Genomic DNA, 17781 nt, shown 5'->3' with positions numbered 1-17781 from the left:
GAGCCCGATGCAGGGCTCAAACCCACAAACTATGAGATCATGACCTGAGCCAAAGTTGGACGCTCAACCAACCGAGCCACCCAGGCGCCCCAAGATGCTTTATATTTTCATGCTTAACGTTATGAAATTGAGAAGAGCCTCACAACTACAACCAAAGGGACTTCTGCCAAAGCAGAGGGTAAGTGATGTCACAGCTGTTACCGTCTGCACCAGCGGCATCTATGTAACATCACATCCAATCTCATGTCATCGTAACTCTGCATATTTTATTGTCCCCTGATTCAGGTGATTTTGGAAACACTGGTCACATTGTTGGAGCATTAAAATGAAAAGTGACCCCAAACTTAAAAATGCCTGTCATGGGCGCCTGGGTGGCTCAGTCGGTTAAGCAGCCGACTTCGGCTCAGGTCATGATCTCGCGGTCGGTGAGTTCGCGCCCCGCGTCGGGCTCTGTGCTGACAGCTCAGAGCCTGGAGCCTGTTTCAGATTCTGTGTCTCCCTCTCTCTGACCCTCCCCCGTTCACGCTCTGTCTCTCTTTGTCTCAAAAATAAATAAACGTTAAAAAAATTTTTCTAAAAAAAAAAAAAAAAATGCCTGTCATATGGAAAGCAATGCAGTATTTGAGGCAGAACAAATTCCAAAATCTCTCACAATAGATGAAAGGATTTTCCAATTTAGGAGATTATGGTCCCTGGTTCTTGCGTGCAATATAAACTACTTTCAGAGGCTGCTGATTACTTCCAAGAGAAATTGTTTAAATTTAAGCAATAAATTTAAGCAATTAAAGGAAAAAACATAAGCACCAAGACTAGCCCTATGCGAGGAAAATGCCAGCATGCCTTGAAATTTCAGTCATGCTAAAGGAGCTGATAAGATCCCAGCCTCAAGCCCAGCTAATAAGCAGGACCAAGTCACTAGAATAAGGGACATCAGGGACTGTAGACTCCAAACTTGAGTATTCTATCCCTCACCTTGATTCTAAAGTATGTGATAGGTAATTGTATAGGTAAATAGGGGTTACTGCTAGGAAAACCAAGTTATGTACATCTAATGTCATATCTCTCTTTTCCCCCGAAGGTTGTTATTAAATCAATAGCGCATATTACACTACATCATATCTTATAATTGAGACAATATCCTAATAGGTCCCCCCATATAGTCCTCCTTAAAATATCATATAGTACATACAGAACAAAGGTTATTAGGCTGGCATGGAAGTTTATACTGTTCTTGACCTCCTTGTAACTAAATATTACACTAACCATGTGTTAGGAAGGAAGAAGTAATTGGGCAAAGGAAGTAACAAAGGAGCAGGTATTTTACACTGGAATAAAGTATGATATGTATGCAATTGTCATTTCTATGTCACTTACTTCCAAGGGTGGTCTGCAGCTTGTTCTTGTTATGTTTCTCTTGGAATTTCTAATAAAGAACATTGGAAACATGGAAAATAAGATTAAATTCCATTTGACTACAAGAATGTCCACCCATTTATACAGGATTCTTATCTGTATCATTTCTGTTATTTTATTTCAAACCAAGAATTCAAAGCAAAAGACACTAAAAGCAACAAAGAAACATGTTATAATGATGAGACGTGCAATGATGAGTTGTAATGAGGGCGTACCTCATGAACACATCTCATGAATATCCCAGCTTTATTTAACATCTATGGCAACTAGAAATGTCCAACATGTGCGTCCAGGCTGAGGCTGAGAGAGGAATTCCTGTCGGGGCTGCCTTTCTCCCACTTGCTCTTCCTACTCTTGGCTACTCTTCCTGTCTACAGGACACAACACCCCTGGCTGCTGAAACATCATCCTTAACTCTGTGACCTGACGCGACGTGTGTTTCCAATGATCACAGAAGTTAGAGACCCCAAGGTTCCCCCTGAAGTGTCGGCATGCTCACTCGCATTTCTAACAGGACGTTAGAGTGGGAAACAAAGGAAGAGATGGGACAGATGCGCCCGTTCCCTCAAGCCCACTCCCAAACTCAGAGAACATTCCTTTATTCTAGCGGGCCTCACAGTATGGTCCCGGCACAGCAGTACCACCTGGGAACTTGTTAAAAATACAAATTCTCCGGGGCGCCTGGGTGGCTCAGTCAGTTAAGCGGCCGACTTCGGCTCAGGTCATGATCTCACGGTCCATGAGTTCAAGCCCCGCACCAGGCTCTTTGCTGACAGCTCAGAGCCTGGAGCCTGTTTCAGATTCTGTGTCTCCCTCTCTCTGACCCTCCCCCGTTCATGCTCTGTCTCTCTCTGTCTCAAAAATAAATAAACGTAAAACAAAAAAAAAATTAAAAAAAAAATACAAATTCTCCGACCCCACCTGGACTCTACTGGATCAGCAATTCTGAGAATGGGGCTCAGAAATAGGTCTTCCGGGTGTGATGCTGATATTTTCTATTTGAGAATTACTGCTCTAGACTTCATACCCTTAAGCTTAAGGTCTGCACTCATAAACCGAGCACGTCTCGACAGAAAGGCTAACCCACTTCCACCTTGTGACACAGGTGGCCACATCTGAGCTTTGCCTACTTCCAAAGGGATATAGTTAAGGAAACGACGATGCACTTAGAACGTGTTCTTTTATCACTATAATGATCACTTTAGAAACAAATCTAGACAGTGATAAAAAAAAAAATAAAAAAAATAAGAACCTAAACAGGTAACAGGAAGCAACAGAGCTATATATGCACATGAAAAACAAATGAGAGATTACCTTGGTACATGGAGGGGCAGCGTCTTTACAGCCCTTGTGTACATTTGCATTACAGTCTGAAAGGGAAGAATGAGTAAGGCCACACTGTGCGTTTGCTGGTCGCGGTAAAAATAGCATATAAAAATATTTAGAAAATATAGGGGAAAAAATAACTAAATCACACGTAGCCCCACCACTTGAGCACAAGCACATGGCTAATATTTTCATTTCCTTGGAGGTATTTTTCCCCTTCTGCCGCAGTCTTACCAATTACAAAACCTGCAATTATACAGGATATACACTCTGTGTCTGCCTGAGAACTCATTGACTACTATACACCCGACACTGCAATGGATTTCTGACATCCGGCTGGCGGCAAGTGCCCACTCCCACGCCAGGTAAAATGCCTCGCAAAATGAAAGAAGGAAGACTCACAACAGTGCTGAAAATCAAGTCCTGTCAGCCTCCGACAGGAAATCCTGCTAACTACAGGTGGCCAAATTAAAAGAGACAAATTATCAACTCGCTTGTCTTACTCCATAAAACATGTGGCCTCAACCTCGCTAAAAGGCAAGAGTTTGCCTGCCCCTTTCTGCCCGCTGGCTCAGAGACGCAGGGTGTGTTCAGAGAGAGCAGTCTCTGCATGTGGGGACCGCTTTCTGCCAGGCCGCTGCCATCCTGCCCTGCCCGCCCGCCCTCCAGCCTCCACACCATCAGCCACCACCTCCTTGCCCACCCCACACACGGTAGACGAGGAGCCTACAGCTTAACACAATCTTTATTAAAAGGATCCTTCCTTGTGGGTAGAAAGTCACATTTAGATCCATGCAAGCCATTCTCGTCAAGTACCTATAACCCACTGAGAAATGAGCCCAGCTTCCTCCGGCTGTAGGTCTGCAGAGGCATTTTAGCCAACACCTCAAAGGCCAATGAGCAGAGGTCAGAATTACCCACATACTGGTCCTGGTGGCAAGTGTGGAAATCAGAGGGCTCTCTCCTCATTCCAAAACAAGTGAGTGAAAGGATAGGGAAAAAGTAGACAGGATGAGCCCAACAAAAATTTAGACTGAAAACTCACAGGAAAAGTGAGCCACTGAATACCATTAAATCTAGAAACAGAGAGGAAAAACTTAGATACACAAAATAGACATAAAATAGGACCACAGGGCCACGAAGGGAGAACAGAGCAGCACAATAAGCCTGCAAGATGACAGGGGGAAGGAGCTTTGTGAGACAAGAGAGCAGAACTGAGAACGAACTGAGGAGAATCAATTTAACAAAACTATCAAAGCAGCACCAGGAAATTAGACTTGAAAGATTCCCTCCAGAATGTAGAGGAAAAGAGGGGTATAATTATAAAACAGAACATGTCATACAAAAAAGGGAATAGAGATCATACTTCTCCAAGGAAGAAATCAGAAAAATTACATCAGAAGCAACAGTCAAAGCTACAACTTGACAAAAACTTTTATCAAGCTAAAAAAGAACTACAAAAGGCAAATCAAAAGGTCTCACGGTTTCCTAGGAATTAAACGACACCTATTCTACAGACATATTCTGACATCTATAGGATTTAAAAATTTAAAGTTCTCAAGCATGTAGGCAGAAAAAGCAGGTCACCAATAAAGAAAGAAGGTCAGACAGGCCCCAAACTTTTCCACTATAATATTTAATGCCCAAAATTCATGGACCAATGTTGACAGGGTATTGGGGGCAAAGGTTTTGGTCTAGGAATTTATTTAGCTACATCAATCCCTTTTTGTGTGAAAGACACAAAGATCTATCTACTTAGATACACAAGGTTTCAGAAAACAGATCACTCCAATGACCCTTTTGAAAAAATATTTATTTATCTGAAACACTACTTAAGACTATTAAAGAGCAGAATAGAAATTAAGGTTCGAGAAGTGATCGAACTTTATTTTAAAAAAGAAAAAAAAACAAGCAATGGTTTTTTTCACATTGCATTTTTCAGTGCATTTCACAATGCATTTTCATTTCACAATGAAATTTGCATTTCACAAATGCATTTTTCACAATGCAGTGAAACCAGCTAAACAAAAAACATCTAAAAACATTTTGCAAGTAGAGACAGAGAACTGAATATAGGTATCAAATTATTCTTGAAACAGAAAGCTTTCTTGAAAGATCATACAACATTAAAATAGCAATTCAATAATTCAGTATACCAATAAGTTCTAACAGAGAAAAGGGTAAATATAAGAGAAATTAGAGAATATTCAATTATAAGCCGTAAAAGTTACCACTAGCAGATATTGAAAGAGCTAGCTTATCTTGCCAAATCCCCAGGTAACATAAAAACCAACAACACATGGCAGAGTCCTGGCCAGCTCTGTGGGTTAAGGGTCCGACTCTTGATTCTGGCTCAGGTCATGATCTCACGGTTTGTGGAATCAAGCTCCGTATCAGGCTCTGCACTGACAGCTCGGAGCCTGCTTGGGACTCTCTCTCTCTCTCTCTCTCTCTCTCTCTCTCTCTCTCTCTCTCTGCCCTATCCCAGTTGAAATGCTCTCTCTCTCAAAATAAAACAAACATTTAAAAAACAACATCAACAACACATGGTATAAATAGCAAAATCAAACATCAAGGAAAACAGCAAAGAACTATAAAAGATAATTGACAGCTGTAAAATTGAGTAAATAAGAAAAAAAAGCCTTGTTATAAAATACTAGCTCTCAATTCCAGATTACGTCTAAATTAAAGACACACATTCCAAATTAAAAACAAAGAAATAGTAAGGGAAAATTCAAAGAAAAGGAAAGCAAAAGGAATATTAATTTCAGACAAAGTAAAATTCAATGCCCAAAGCATATAATGGCATTAAAAAAGCTATTTTATATTTATCAAAGTCAAATCTTCAACAAAGCTGTGATTTGTGAACTTCTGTGCACCAAATAATGTAATATCTAAACATAAGCAGTGAAATCTATTTATAAACAAAGGAATTTGTGAAAAAGTAGCAACTCAGGCTTTAACAAAAAAGAATACAAACACCAAAATTTTGACTATTATGTTTTGTTTTATATCATATCCTGGTTTTCAGATTAGAAATAGTAATCTTCATAATTAAAAACAAAAATACACCCATAAAATAGGATTATTTCCTAATAACAGCAGCTTACACATGTCACAATCTTTTGCCCCATGTAAAAAACTTAATAATCAAAGTTTAAACCCCCAACACTCCTCTCCTTAAAAACTGTAAGTCCTAAAACTTTTTAAAAACTGTGGGTTAAAGAGGAAATTTAACACCTACTGATGCTAGAATTTAAGACAATAATCAAAGATGTGGACAGTGTTATATGCAAAAGAATGCCACCTACAACATTATTTGTTGTAAAAAAAATTGGGGAAAAAGTTAAATGTATAATAAGTTAAGAGTAATCAAACACATTTCATATAAAAACACCAGCATTAACAGCTAACTTTTTTATTATTAGAAAGGACTCCATTAAAATATGAATAGCCATCTTTTCTAGCTGTTAAGATTTTGGATAATTTTAAATTTCTCCTTAAACCTTGTATCCTTTATGAGTCTTACTGCATTTTTTTTAAGATAATGACTATTTTAAAAGCTAACTACATCCTCTATGTTTTCAGCCATTTCCATCTTCCACAAAAAGTCTCATGGCCATCCACTTGACCAACTCTGTGTGAACCAACATGTCCTGTGCTACAGAAGTTTACCTTTCAGGGAGCCCGCCCCCCCCCCCCCCCATAAGCATTAACTACACATGAGTACCCAAAGGCTGGGCTTTGTGACAGCTGCTGCAGGGAATACAGAAGAACCACTGTCTGATTAAAGTCCTTGAAGTCTATTTTAGTAGTTAAAAACAGGAGGGTGTACATTACATTAAACAGAAGAGGTAAATAGCTCATACATGTGGTGTGCAAAATTTTCAGACAAGGTGGTCAGGGAACACCTCCCAAGATGGGGCAAGAAATCAAGACAGATACAGAGGAGCTGGGGAAACTAAGAGGAAGATCATCATAAGCAAGGGAAAGAGGCAAGAGAACACAGGCCAGGTGAGGCCGCTGGCTATAAACTGAGGCTGAGGAAGAAACCACCTATAGGACTATTCAGCACACAGGCAACCAAACACACTGTCTGGAAAGTGTGGGCTAATCCAGTGAACAAAAAGACAGAGAAGTCCTTAAGCACATGATGGGCAAGTAGAAAGTGGTGTTTGACCGAGAGGAAGCTGATAAAAGTATTCAGAGTAAAGGAAGTGAGGGACTGAATGGTATCCAGTTGGGGGACAACAGCAAAGAGGAATCAATGGGTCCAAGGTGTCAACTTCCACCATCAACCCAGAACGAAGGACAGCCTTCTTGCATGTGGATTTTGAAGATGGTTTTTGTCTTGTTGGTCTGGGAGACAAGGGACTCTCAAGGCAATGATGCCCATAGACAGGGTTGCTCTGAGTAACCAGTATGAGCCAAACATAAGGTGGTCAAGAAGGGCCTGAAGAGGTGTTATCCGAGCACATCCGAAGTAGGTGAAGGGGCAATCCCTGCAGCTGGTCTGAGGGAGGAGCACTGCAGGCAGAAGGAAGAGCCAGGAAAGGCCCTCTGGGAACAGCATGCCTGGCAGGCTGAGAGAAGAGCAAAGATGCCAGAGTGGCTGGAACAGACGGAGGAAGGGGGAGAGGATGACAGGGAAGACCCTGGGGCCTTGCACTAATTTTCAGGGCTTTGGCCTTCCTTGGGGGATGGTAGGAAGCCACACTGGAGGATCTGGAACATAAGGATATGTGCCTTCACACGCTCACTATGGCTCATGTTTTGAGAACAGATGTTTTCCGAACTGCACCATTTGTGGTAGAAACGCAAAGAAACCAATTAGAAAGTGACTGAAATGGTAGCTTTAGACGAGGGTGATACCAGCAGCAGGATGAAAGGTGGCTGGCTTTCAAACATATTGTGAAGATCGCCCCAGAGGATTGCTGAAGGACTGGATGTGGAATATGAGAGATGAAGAGGCATAAAGAAAGACCTCAAGATTTTTGGCAGGAGCATCTGGCTGCCATGATAGAGCTGCCATGAACTGAGAGGGGCAGCCTGCAGACGGGCCAAGGAACAGAGCAGAGCTCCATTTTGGACCTGCGACATTTGAGAACCTATTTAGACACCCACATAGAGACGTCAAGCAATCAGTGAGATACACGGGTCTGGGGTTCTGGGAGGCTATCACTTGTGGACAAAAAGCACTGACTCTAACCATCACGGGTCACTGCTTGGGTAAGTCATTAAACCGCATGTGCGGTGCTACTATGAAGGATTATGTAAACATGCTTAACAATGGCCCTGTTCTCGGGGAGTTTACTGTCTGGGGAGGCGAAGTACAAAGATGGCACGCACTGGGTCGGAGAACTTACTGGAACACTGGAATGACTCCTTCCCCAGGAGCGTTTTATCACAAACCAAACACTGTAGAACCCCAGAGAATGTTCCAGGGACAAACTGATGTCGGCTCAGTTTCTCTTTGTCTTTGGCGTCCTTGCTTTTTGTCTTCAGATACAGCACCAACAGCCAAGTGGGGAGAAATGAGAAAAGAGAAATGCTGAGAGCCAACGTACTCGTAGAAGCCATACACAGTCTTTACGCTTTCTGTCTGAACGTAAAGGCCGTTCGTGGAGGAGTGTCGTGACGCCACAATGGAAATGTGCACAGGCTGCATTTGTCTTGCACTTCTAGTGACTTGGACAATATTTCAGAAAAAAATGTAGAGGTCTTTGAATATGTGTACACAAAAGCTAAGATAAGGGATCTTCAAGGGCCAGTGGAAACTATACTAATTGCTGAAAAGTGGAACCAGCTACCCTTTAAACACAAAAGGCACAGAACTTGAGTTACCTTGGATTTATTCCGAGGGCTTGTCATCCTATTCATGAGAAAGCTGAAAGTTCGGCTCACTTTGTATTTTTCAGACTCTGACTTGGCAGGTATAATATATTTATCCCATTCTTCTTGCTGAATTCTACAAAAAAAAAATCTGTTATCATGGCTTATCAGAACTTAAAGAGGGAGTAAAAAATAGCATTTATGTACACACGTGTGTATACACGTTTTTCAGGTTTTAAAGGTTACTGTAAAGATAAAGATAGACTCTAATAAAAATATATTTTATAGATGGATAATGGATGTGTGATAAAGCAACTATCTCACCATGATATCAATTATAGAATCTAAGTAGTAGAAATGGGTATTCAGCATACAATTCTTTTAACTTTTCTGTATATTTCTTTTTTTTCTTAATAAAATACTAGAGAAATAAAGGAAACCTTAGACTTACACCTTCACTCTACAAACCCTCAACTCCCTATTTACTATGCAAACAGCAATTTCCTAGGGCACATAAAAGCCAAATAACCAGCAATATGAAACTAGATTTTATTTATTTTTAGAACATAGAGATGATAGTCAGCAAATACACATTTCCTTTGATAATAGAGTTTGAGAAACAGACTGTCTGCCTCTTGGTTCAGTCTCTCCCACTCAACCAGCTATTTGCAATCTGAGACTCCCTGGGTTGTAAAAGAAAGAAGGCTGTGGATAATTCCCCACAATACAAGGCAATCTGAAAATAACGGTATGCTATCTGTGAACACACTGATCATCATTTATTTTCCCCTAATCCATATAATCATTCTTTAGAGGAAAAAAAAAAAAGTCCCAGCTATGAGGAGTTCTATTTCCCCTGAAACTTTCTCTGATAGTCTTATACTTCTAATATTATTATAAAGGGGGTGGGAGGAAGAGAATGACTATATTAAAGATCAACCAAGTATTATGTAAAACCAGGTAACACTTCTGTAGAACATTCTGTAACCCAAGTCTCTCCCATCTCCCAAACTTCTCATTCATCCACATTAGTGGGTAACACATTCATCTCTGGGACACACTTTTCAAAAGCTATCATGTTACTGATGATATGTACCAAAATATATGATCACATTTCATGACAATGAATACAATGACAAGTCCTAGGACTTTAGTTTTTCATCTGATTAATGCTAGGCTTAGACTTCCAATTATTTCTAAGGCCCCTTCTCACACTTAAATATATGATGTACTTACCTGACACATATTAAATGAAACTTTGTTATTTATTTATATTAGATACACATTATTAATACAGTTATTTATGTTAGGAAATCAGGAGTTCAAACCTATGAACACGTTTAGAAAAGATGACACATGGCTTCCTAAGTGCCTCTTGGTCCTACAGATCTAAAGGCACAAGCAGGACAGAGTATGTCGTGCTATTTAAATTCTGTACAATAAGTGCAACTGGGTTTGATACTTAGAGAAAACCGTTGAAAAAGCTAGAAAGCAAAGAGGCAGGATGGAAGTGACGATACCCTAGGACTATGCAGAGTGACAGAAGCAACTTGGACCTTCTTATTTCCTTTCTACTTCCACAACTACCTTCTTAGGTAACTGACCAGTTAACAGATTTATAAATTTCCGTATCTCTCGTTTCTTAAGCATCCTCATTTGCAACACTCATGACAGACTCACTTTTGGAATTCAGGGGAAAAACGCGTTTGAGACCTTAGAAAGAATTATCTCTGGAACACCTCTTGTGACCCCACCAAGTGCCATCCAATGTCTAAGATAAGAATAATCTGGTGAGGAGACCTCAGTCTCAGAATTAAAGAATGGTAAGGTCAACGTGGATTGTGAGGTCCTCAAGTCCTCCCTTCTACCTACCTCACAGCAGAAACAGAAATCAACTCTCTCAAATAAAAGAACATTCTGTTTATCCAACTCTATTCCCAATTCTCCGTGCTACAGAAGAACCTATCAAAAGCAATGCTTCTGTTTTGATTTAAAACTTTCAAATGCAGGGCACTTGGGTAGCTCAGTCATTATGCATCTAACCTGGGCTCAGGTCACGATCTCATTCATGGTTTGTGAGTTTGAGCCCCGCACTGGATCCTCTGTCTCCCTCTCACTCTGCACCTTCCTCTCCTCCTCATGTGTGCTCTTTCTCTCCCTCTTAAATATAAACATTAAAAAAAAAATTAAAACCTTTAAATGCACCACAATTTCCACATATCCTTTACAAAACTACAAAATGAACATGAAGTCATACCCCTTACTCTTTAAATTCAAAAACTGAGAAGACCTGAGACATGACCAAGTAAACAAACAAAAACCACCTGTAACACTCAGTATTAAAAAACTAAGAAACACGGTCGCCTGGAGGGCTGAGTTCGTTAAGTGTCTGACTCTTGATTTCAGCTCAAGTCATGATCTCACGGTCGTTGAGATCGAGCCCCATGTCAGGCTCTGTGCTGATGGCACAGTGTCTGCTTGGAATTCTCTGTCTCCCTCGCTCTCTGCTCCTCCCCCACTCACCTTCTCTCAAAATAAATAACTAAAACAAACAAACATGGCAGAAATGTGAATATCATGGACACATTCCACTATCACATTATGAAAATGAATCACATAGCATAACCTCTGGGCAAATGTGGAAGTTCTGGCAGATTCCGTGTGTCAACTCAAACTATGCGGTATTCACCTATGTAACAATTAGTTACGTTAGGAAAGAACAGAGAAGGGAAAAGTCCCCAACTGCTTTCATAACATAATTTAAATAGCTTTTCAATTTCTAAGAATCTGGAAAAAAAAAATTAAACTCTTCAAATCCCAGAACAAGATGCCCAACCTCTATTGTTGATTTGATGATCAATAGAATCATCCACAATCAAGTTTTACAAACCCCATTCTTCAGAGGTTCTCATGGCATTAGCTTTTCAATACAGATAATTTTAAGTATCTCAAGAATATGGATCTTCAGTACTTTAATCTTTAAACCTATAATATCTATTTTTCAAAGAACTAAACATCCTAAGTGTTAAAAGGAATTCCCAATATCCAATTGAAAATTGACACAGTGAGACTTCTTTGTGGACATTCAGATGCTCACATTTTTTTTTTTAATATATAAAGTAGTAAGTGTAACACACTCAAGATAGATGGTGTCAATAAAATAAATGTCATGCCATATAATCATTAACAAGTTGGTACAGCCTGAATTTAATATCACACTGCATGTTTACTAACTGGAATTTAAATAAAAACTTAAAAAACTAATTATATACTCATATTCAGAGTATTAAACTGTATTTGTCAGCTACTGTATACACTAACGTTTTGGGAGAATTAAATACTACTATATTTTGTGCATAAAAAAAAAAAAAGTTGGTACATACAAAGTGTCCACTCCTGCAGAAAAGAGCCTACACATTCTGGAGTGAGCCCCCTTTCAGCCGGCTGCATTCTTTTCCAGAAACTAAGCGATTAACATAAATAAGAGAACTCCAAAGGAGGCGATCCCCTCCAGTAAGTACAACATGACCAAAGCAAAGCATCAGCAATGCTCGAGCATCCAAAAGGTGTTGGGCACAGACTGAGATCAAAGATCTACTCTACTGGATACATCAGGGGATAGACTGAGAAAGTCAGACGCTTCAGGATGCAGACAGACACAGACTGAAGAAGAAAAACACAGGAGTGACAAAATGAGAAATGAGAAAGGGACCCTCTCCACACATCCCATCCAAGTTAAAGTATTTTACAGACTAATATTTAACCAATTAAGACATTGGCTTTTTCAGTCTTAAACCCCTCTCCTAGTGGAGAAGAAGTATTTTTGAATTAAAAAAAAAAAAATCTTTACCATCAGTCTATTACTTCTCCAATTGTTAAATAGATGACAGGAGGAAGACTGTCTGTCTCTGTCTCTCTCCAAATAAACATTTTAAAAAAATTAAAATAAAACAAAACAGTCCATCTCGATGTATATATTAAAAGGTTCCAGTTTTAGCATTATTGTCACTCAAGTTAAAGCCACTTTCCTCTTTTTTCACCTTGTTTCTTCCAGCCAAACATTTATGTCGTTTCTGGCACTGGTGTTGCACATAACCCCGGGGCTGTTTCCCCGTGTGACTTACGAGCAGTTACTGAAGGACCAGCAGAACTCGACAATCCCGCCTGCTTGCTGGTCAGCTTCCCAAGCCTGACTCCACCAAAAGCAGCAGCTTAGGGAAAAGGGAAGCTTAGGTTTGAAGCTTTCAGATCTGCCCATCCCTCGGAAAACTGTTAACGCTTATAGGACTTTCTGTATCACTTGTTCTTCCTGTTCCAGAGAGAACCAACCTCTCTCGGCAATAGCCATAAAGACATACGGCAGAGGTGGTTATGCACTTTGTACATGTGACCAACCAGGGGCCTGCTCCCGCAGCAAGTCTGCTCGTCAGGGCAGACAGACCTAGGAAGAACCTAATGCCCCTCTGAGGCAGGTCACCCTCACACTGCTGCGCCTCTTGGTCCAGTACATTGGAGGTGTTTGTCCTTAGAAATAACCGAAGAAAGAACACTCTGTCCCCGGGGCTGAGGCCCGCATATCTGGGCACTCGAAGGAACACGCTGGCCAACCTATACCAATACAGATTTCAGAGGGAGCAAAGGATTCATGTAGGCTTATTACACAGAAACTCTCACAAACTATCGAAGGGATCTCAAAAGTCATACGCAAACATTTCCAAAGATGGCAAGGAGGCCCTCAGGACATTTGGAACAGTTAAAATACCTTTTGTCTCTTGGTGGCTCCGGTAAGCTGTAAGCTCTTTGCTCTACAAGACACAGAACAATAAAATGAAAACTAAGGCAGACAAACCAGTAGTCATGCGTTAGTCTGAAATGCACACACTCAACCATATTGCATCATTATTCACACCACCAGTTAGAAAATAATGAGAAAACAAGTTATTTTACCTAAGTACGGCATTCCTCTGGATATCCTCACTGCCCCTAGTTTGGAGAGGACAGGGAGGAGGCCAACATAGGGCAACATTTAATGACTTTATGAACTAAGTTAGCAGCAGCAAGCAGCAGCAAACAGTGTCAGCACGGCAGTAATTGTCTCTTTGGTTATGTCTCATGAGAGCTTCATCACTTATTTGTAACACTAATTCCCCCAACATACACAATCAGTACACATCTTAGCTGCCTCTTTAGTGAAGCTCAAAAGAAAAGTCTCAAAGATCAGCATAAGGGAGAGTTCGTTTTAACAGAGCTGCAACGTCTTCATAAAATCCTAGCAGCAACCAGTTCAGAGATGTGCTCTGTGGTAGGAAAGGGAGAATCACTTTCCCCGCTGGACCTGGGGGCAGGGGAGATGGGAGACAGAAGGAGTAGGCTCATGCGAGCAGGTAAGCACCAGCTTCTTTCCGGAACTGGAGTACCCATTACAAGGATGGAACACAGACACTGACTTCGACAGTGACAGAGACTGAAGGAGGGCGTGGCCCCTGTGGAACACATCATTTACAGAGCAAGGACAAATCTTTACCTCTACAATCCACAAGAGTGAAAAAGCAAAACCAGCTTGCAAAGGGAAATGGGTCAGATAAATAAGGGACAAAACTAATCAACGCATATCCCTGAAATGTGTAAGTATCAATGTTAAATCTAATGCTATCTTGCAGGTAACAAAAAATCTGCTTTGAAGAATTTGAAGGATTTTACCACTATTGCTAAGTATTCCTCAAATTAAGTCATGAGAAAGAAATCGTTATGCTTCTTGTAAACATGCTAAGGTACCAAGAGATTTAGCCACATGTCCAAGATAATTAAGAAACTAATGGAACCAGACTCAGGCGACTGGACAAATAACAGCGCACAATGATTTTCACAAGTACATGCACGTCACTCCTCAAATTCTTAAAACTAGAACACTTGTGTCCTTCCTGGTGAGGTTTTAATTACTGACAATATTCCTGTCTATCTAAACACACAATGTACCAAAGGGAATTGTAGGACAGGATTTTGTGTATACAAGCATTAAATAATGTTGCCACCCCATCATACCGTTGGCCAAAAAAAAAAAAAAAAAAAATCATGAGAAACAATAGTAAGTAACCTCTTAGACATGACAAGGATGAGAAAATATAGCAAATAGGAATGAAAAGGGCTGAATCCGATCTTTGTATATCTGCAATGTAGCTAATATAAAGGGGCTTCCCACTGGAGGGAAAGAGGACTTGGATTCTGTTCAAATAGAAAAAGGTTTTGGCGCTATTCCAACTCACCAAGAGAGACCTTAAGGTAATGTAAATGTCGATTTACCTCTGATTAATCTAAGCAAACTAAACAATGAAACATTCCATCTTTGAACTAGTTAAGCTTTCACTCTTATGCTTTGATCACATTCACACACAAAGTTAAAACTATTCCTTCGTCCTTAAGAGTTCATTTATTCCTCATATCCTATGGTTTACCCATTGGAATTTTTGTATGTGCTGTTTACCTTCAACCTACATTGCCTATTTGTGATTCTTACCTTCTGGAGACCAAACTTCACTGAAAGGACCCTATTTTTAAATATACTGTCTAAAGTAAGAATTTATTAACAGAAAAGTCAAAAAAATTCAGGTCAGTTTTTTATTCCTTCCAACTCAACTGCCAAGATTTAAGGATTGTATGTAAGGCAAAGATACCCTTCCATATTCATTAATGAATTCATAAATCAGGGCTCTTTTCCCTTATAAACGATCAAATTCCTCTCAGTCATCTGGTCAACAACTTCCAACTTCTGAAGTGACTTTAAAAACCAGTCATACCACATATATAATGCCAAGGCTGCCATTTTGCACACTGCAAAGATTTAGAAGCATTGTCTAAATAGTTACAGTGTGAAGTTATTTTGCCATCTAGGACAAGCAGTGAAAAGACGTCAGGCTGCCATTAAAAGGAATCCCAACCAAAACTAAGGTTAAGCAGAACTGGAGATCTCAGAAAGACTCATGATGTGTGTGTGTGCATGTGCATGCGTGTGTACACGCACAGGCACATGCACACACACCCAGGGCAAATTCAATCCATCTTTTTCCTTTCTTTCTTAATCCTTTTCTCCATCTTCTCATTCCATAAATTCAAACTGACATTTATCATCAGTCTTGCTTTCTCCTCTTCCAGTAAAGATTCCCAGAGAGAATGAGGACAAACAAAAACAAAAACACCTAGCAGTTGTTTTGTGCTCTGTGTATCTTGCTCAGGATATTCATTCAACAAATAATTATGGAACATCTCCCATATATAAGTCATTGTTTTAGGATGGCAGTTCCAACCACAAAGATCATGTTTTTAAGACTGTTTTATGTGACATGCAAATACCAACAACAACAACGTAATAAAGAATAGGTAAAAACGGGGCACCTGGGTGGCTCAGTCAGTTAAGCGTCTGACTTCGGCTCAGGTCATGATCTTTGGTCTGTGGGTTCGAGCTCCGCATTGGGCTCTGTGCTGACAGCTCAGAGCCTGGAGCCTGCTTCGGATTTAGTGTTTCCCTCTCTGCCCCTCCTCCACTCATACTCGTGCTCTCTCTCTCTCAAAAATGAATAAACATTAACAAAAATTTTAAAGAGTAAGTAAAAATGAAGAGAAGGAAACTTATGAAATAAATATTCTACAATGGGAAACTAAGAATACTCAGGCACCTCTCGCTTTCTGAATATTTTAAGATTCTTAAGGATGATAGACAAAAAAGCATTAATGCAATGACAAACATTTTATTTTAAGGCTCTGTATTACATATTGGCATACTTCCAGATATGCCTTTAAATATAGTTACTACGTAATATATTATGTATAGCAATACCTTTGTTTCAAAATACAGCAGAAAATGGGGGTGGTGGCTGAAAGGGGCTACAAGCACAGCTCTGAATTGCCCATAATCATTATATATGTAATTTGAATTCAGTTTTAAAAATTTGTCAAACTGTATGCTTATGATTTGCACCCTTTTCTGAAGGGTTTTATTGCACCCTTTTCTAGAAGTTTTATTTCTGACTGTTTACACCGCCACAAAGAGTGTTGAGATACCTTTACTCAGGTTCCAACTATTTTCTTTTATTTCAATGGTCTCAAGTCCCCCGCTAAATAAAAAGAAGGGGGAAAAAAAATCTATCTTGCCAAACCTTGCCTTTAAGTAAATTATTTCAGCAATTTAAACTAAGGCAAAGTAATTTTTTATAATTTGCTTCAAATCCTCTGAAGCTCTCATAATAATGAACCTAGAATAAACTCTAGCTTACACTACCATCCTGGAGGAAAACATTTCATTCAAAGAACAGAGCCACAGAGTGGTCTGTGCATATTTTTTAATATCATCATCAAATCTGTAACTGGACTAAAACACAGTGAGAAAAGGATTGTGCTAAGCTTTGAAAAATCAATTATGAAAATGGAACTGAAAATTCCTGCGTGCTGCTTTTATATATTTTATATACCTTTCCTGACTGAAAACCTGCTCTGGAAGAGAATGCTCTCAAAGCCAAATGGTAAATAATGCTTACCTTCACTGGAACCGCACAACGTAAAATCACGCACCAACCGAGTTTTTCCTAAAGAAATTTTGGGCGATGAGCAGGAATAAGAACGTGAGCGGACTCCAGAAAGTAATGATTCCTAGAAGAGATAACAAAGTTTAAAAAAAAAAAAAATTCCACACAGGACTTGAGAGTATGTGTTCACCACAAATGTTAGTAAGTCAGCGTCCCTGTGAAAAGACTCAGTGTGAATATTTCTGATGTGATCTCATCATTTGTTCTTGTTTGCCTATCACAACCTTTAAAATTGTACTGTCTTTTGAATGCTTTAGTAAACTCGAGCATCTCCCTGCCCATATACACTTTAAATACAAATATAACATTCTAATCAGGTTGGTTAAAAGTGAAAAACCAAGTCAAATGATTTTTTTCCCTGCATATTCAACAGTGGGTCACTTTTTTTTCAACCGAGTTGTCAGGTTTTTTGTTATTTTGTACTGTAGTATCTAAGCAAAATTCCATATTAACTTATAGCTTTTTATTTCATAATTATTAGAAGGTAGAGAAATAGCCACTTACATGGGGTTTTTAATTTCCCAACAGCTATTTAAACTTATAATGTTAGCTGTAGCCTCTCAGGAAGAATGCATCAGGTCAATTTACAAATCCTTTTAGTCTGTGCCCATCTTTCAACAGGCCTTCCATCTAG

General features: G+C 39.7%; 1 protein-coding gene across 1 annotated transcript in view; it reads right to left on the bottom strand.

Annotated features, from left to right (window-relative positions):
• Positions 1–17781, bottom strand: part of ARHGEF28 (Rho guanine nucleotide exchange factor 28) — a 304572-nt gene that overhangs the window by 70685 nt on the left and 216106 nt on the right. The window contains exons 13-18 of the mRNA XM_042940909.1: positions 17100–17211; positions 13334–13376; positions 8584–8707; positions 8106–8238; positions 2728–2783; positions 1375–1423 (exon numbers count right to left, since the gene is read on the bottom strand). Of these exons, the coding sequence (XP_042796843.1) occupies positions 1375–1423; positions 2728–2783; positions 8106–8238; positions 8584–8707; positions 13334–13376; positions 17100–17211 (517 nt within the window). The remainder of the gene's footprint in view (positions 1–1374; positions 1424–2727; positions 2784–8105; positions 8239–8583; positions 8708–13333; positions 13377–17099; positions 17212–17781) is intronic.

This window comes from Panthera leo, chromosome A1 (assembly GCF_018350215.1).
Source record: "Panthera leo isolate Ple1 chromosome A1, P.leo_Ple1_pat1.1, whole genome shotgun sequence".
In the NCBI taxonomy this organism is placed as follows: domain Eukaryota; kingdom Metazoa; phylum Chordata; class Mammalia; order Carnivora; family Felidae; genus Panthera; species Panthera leo.
This window is presented reverse-complemented; position numbering and strand designations above follow the sequence as displayed.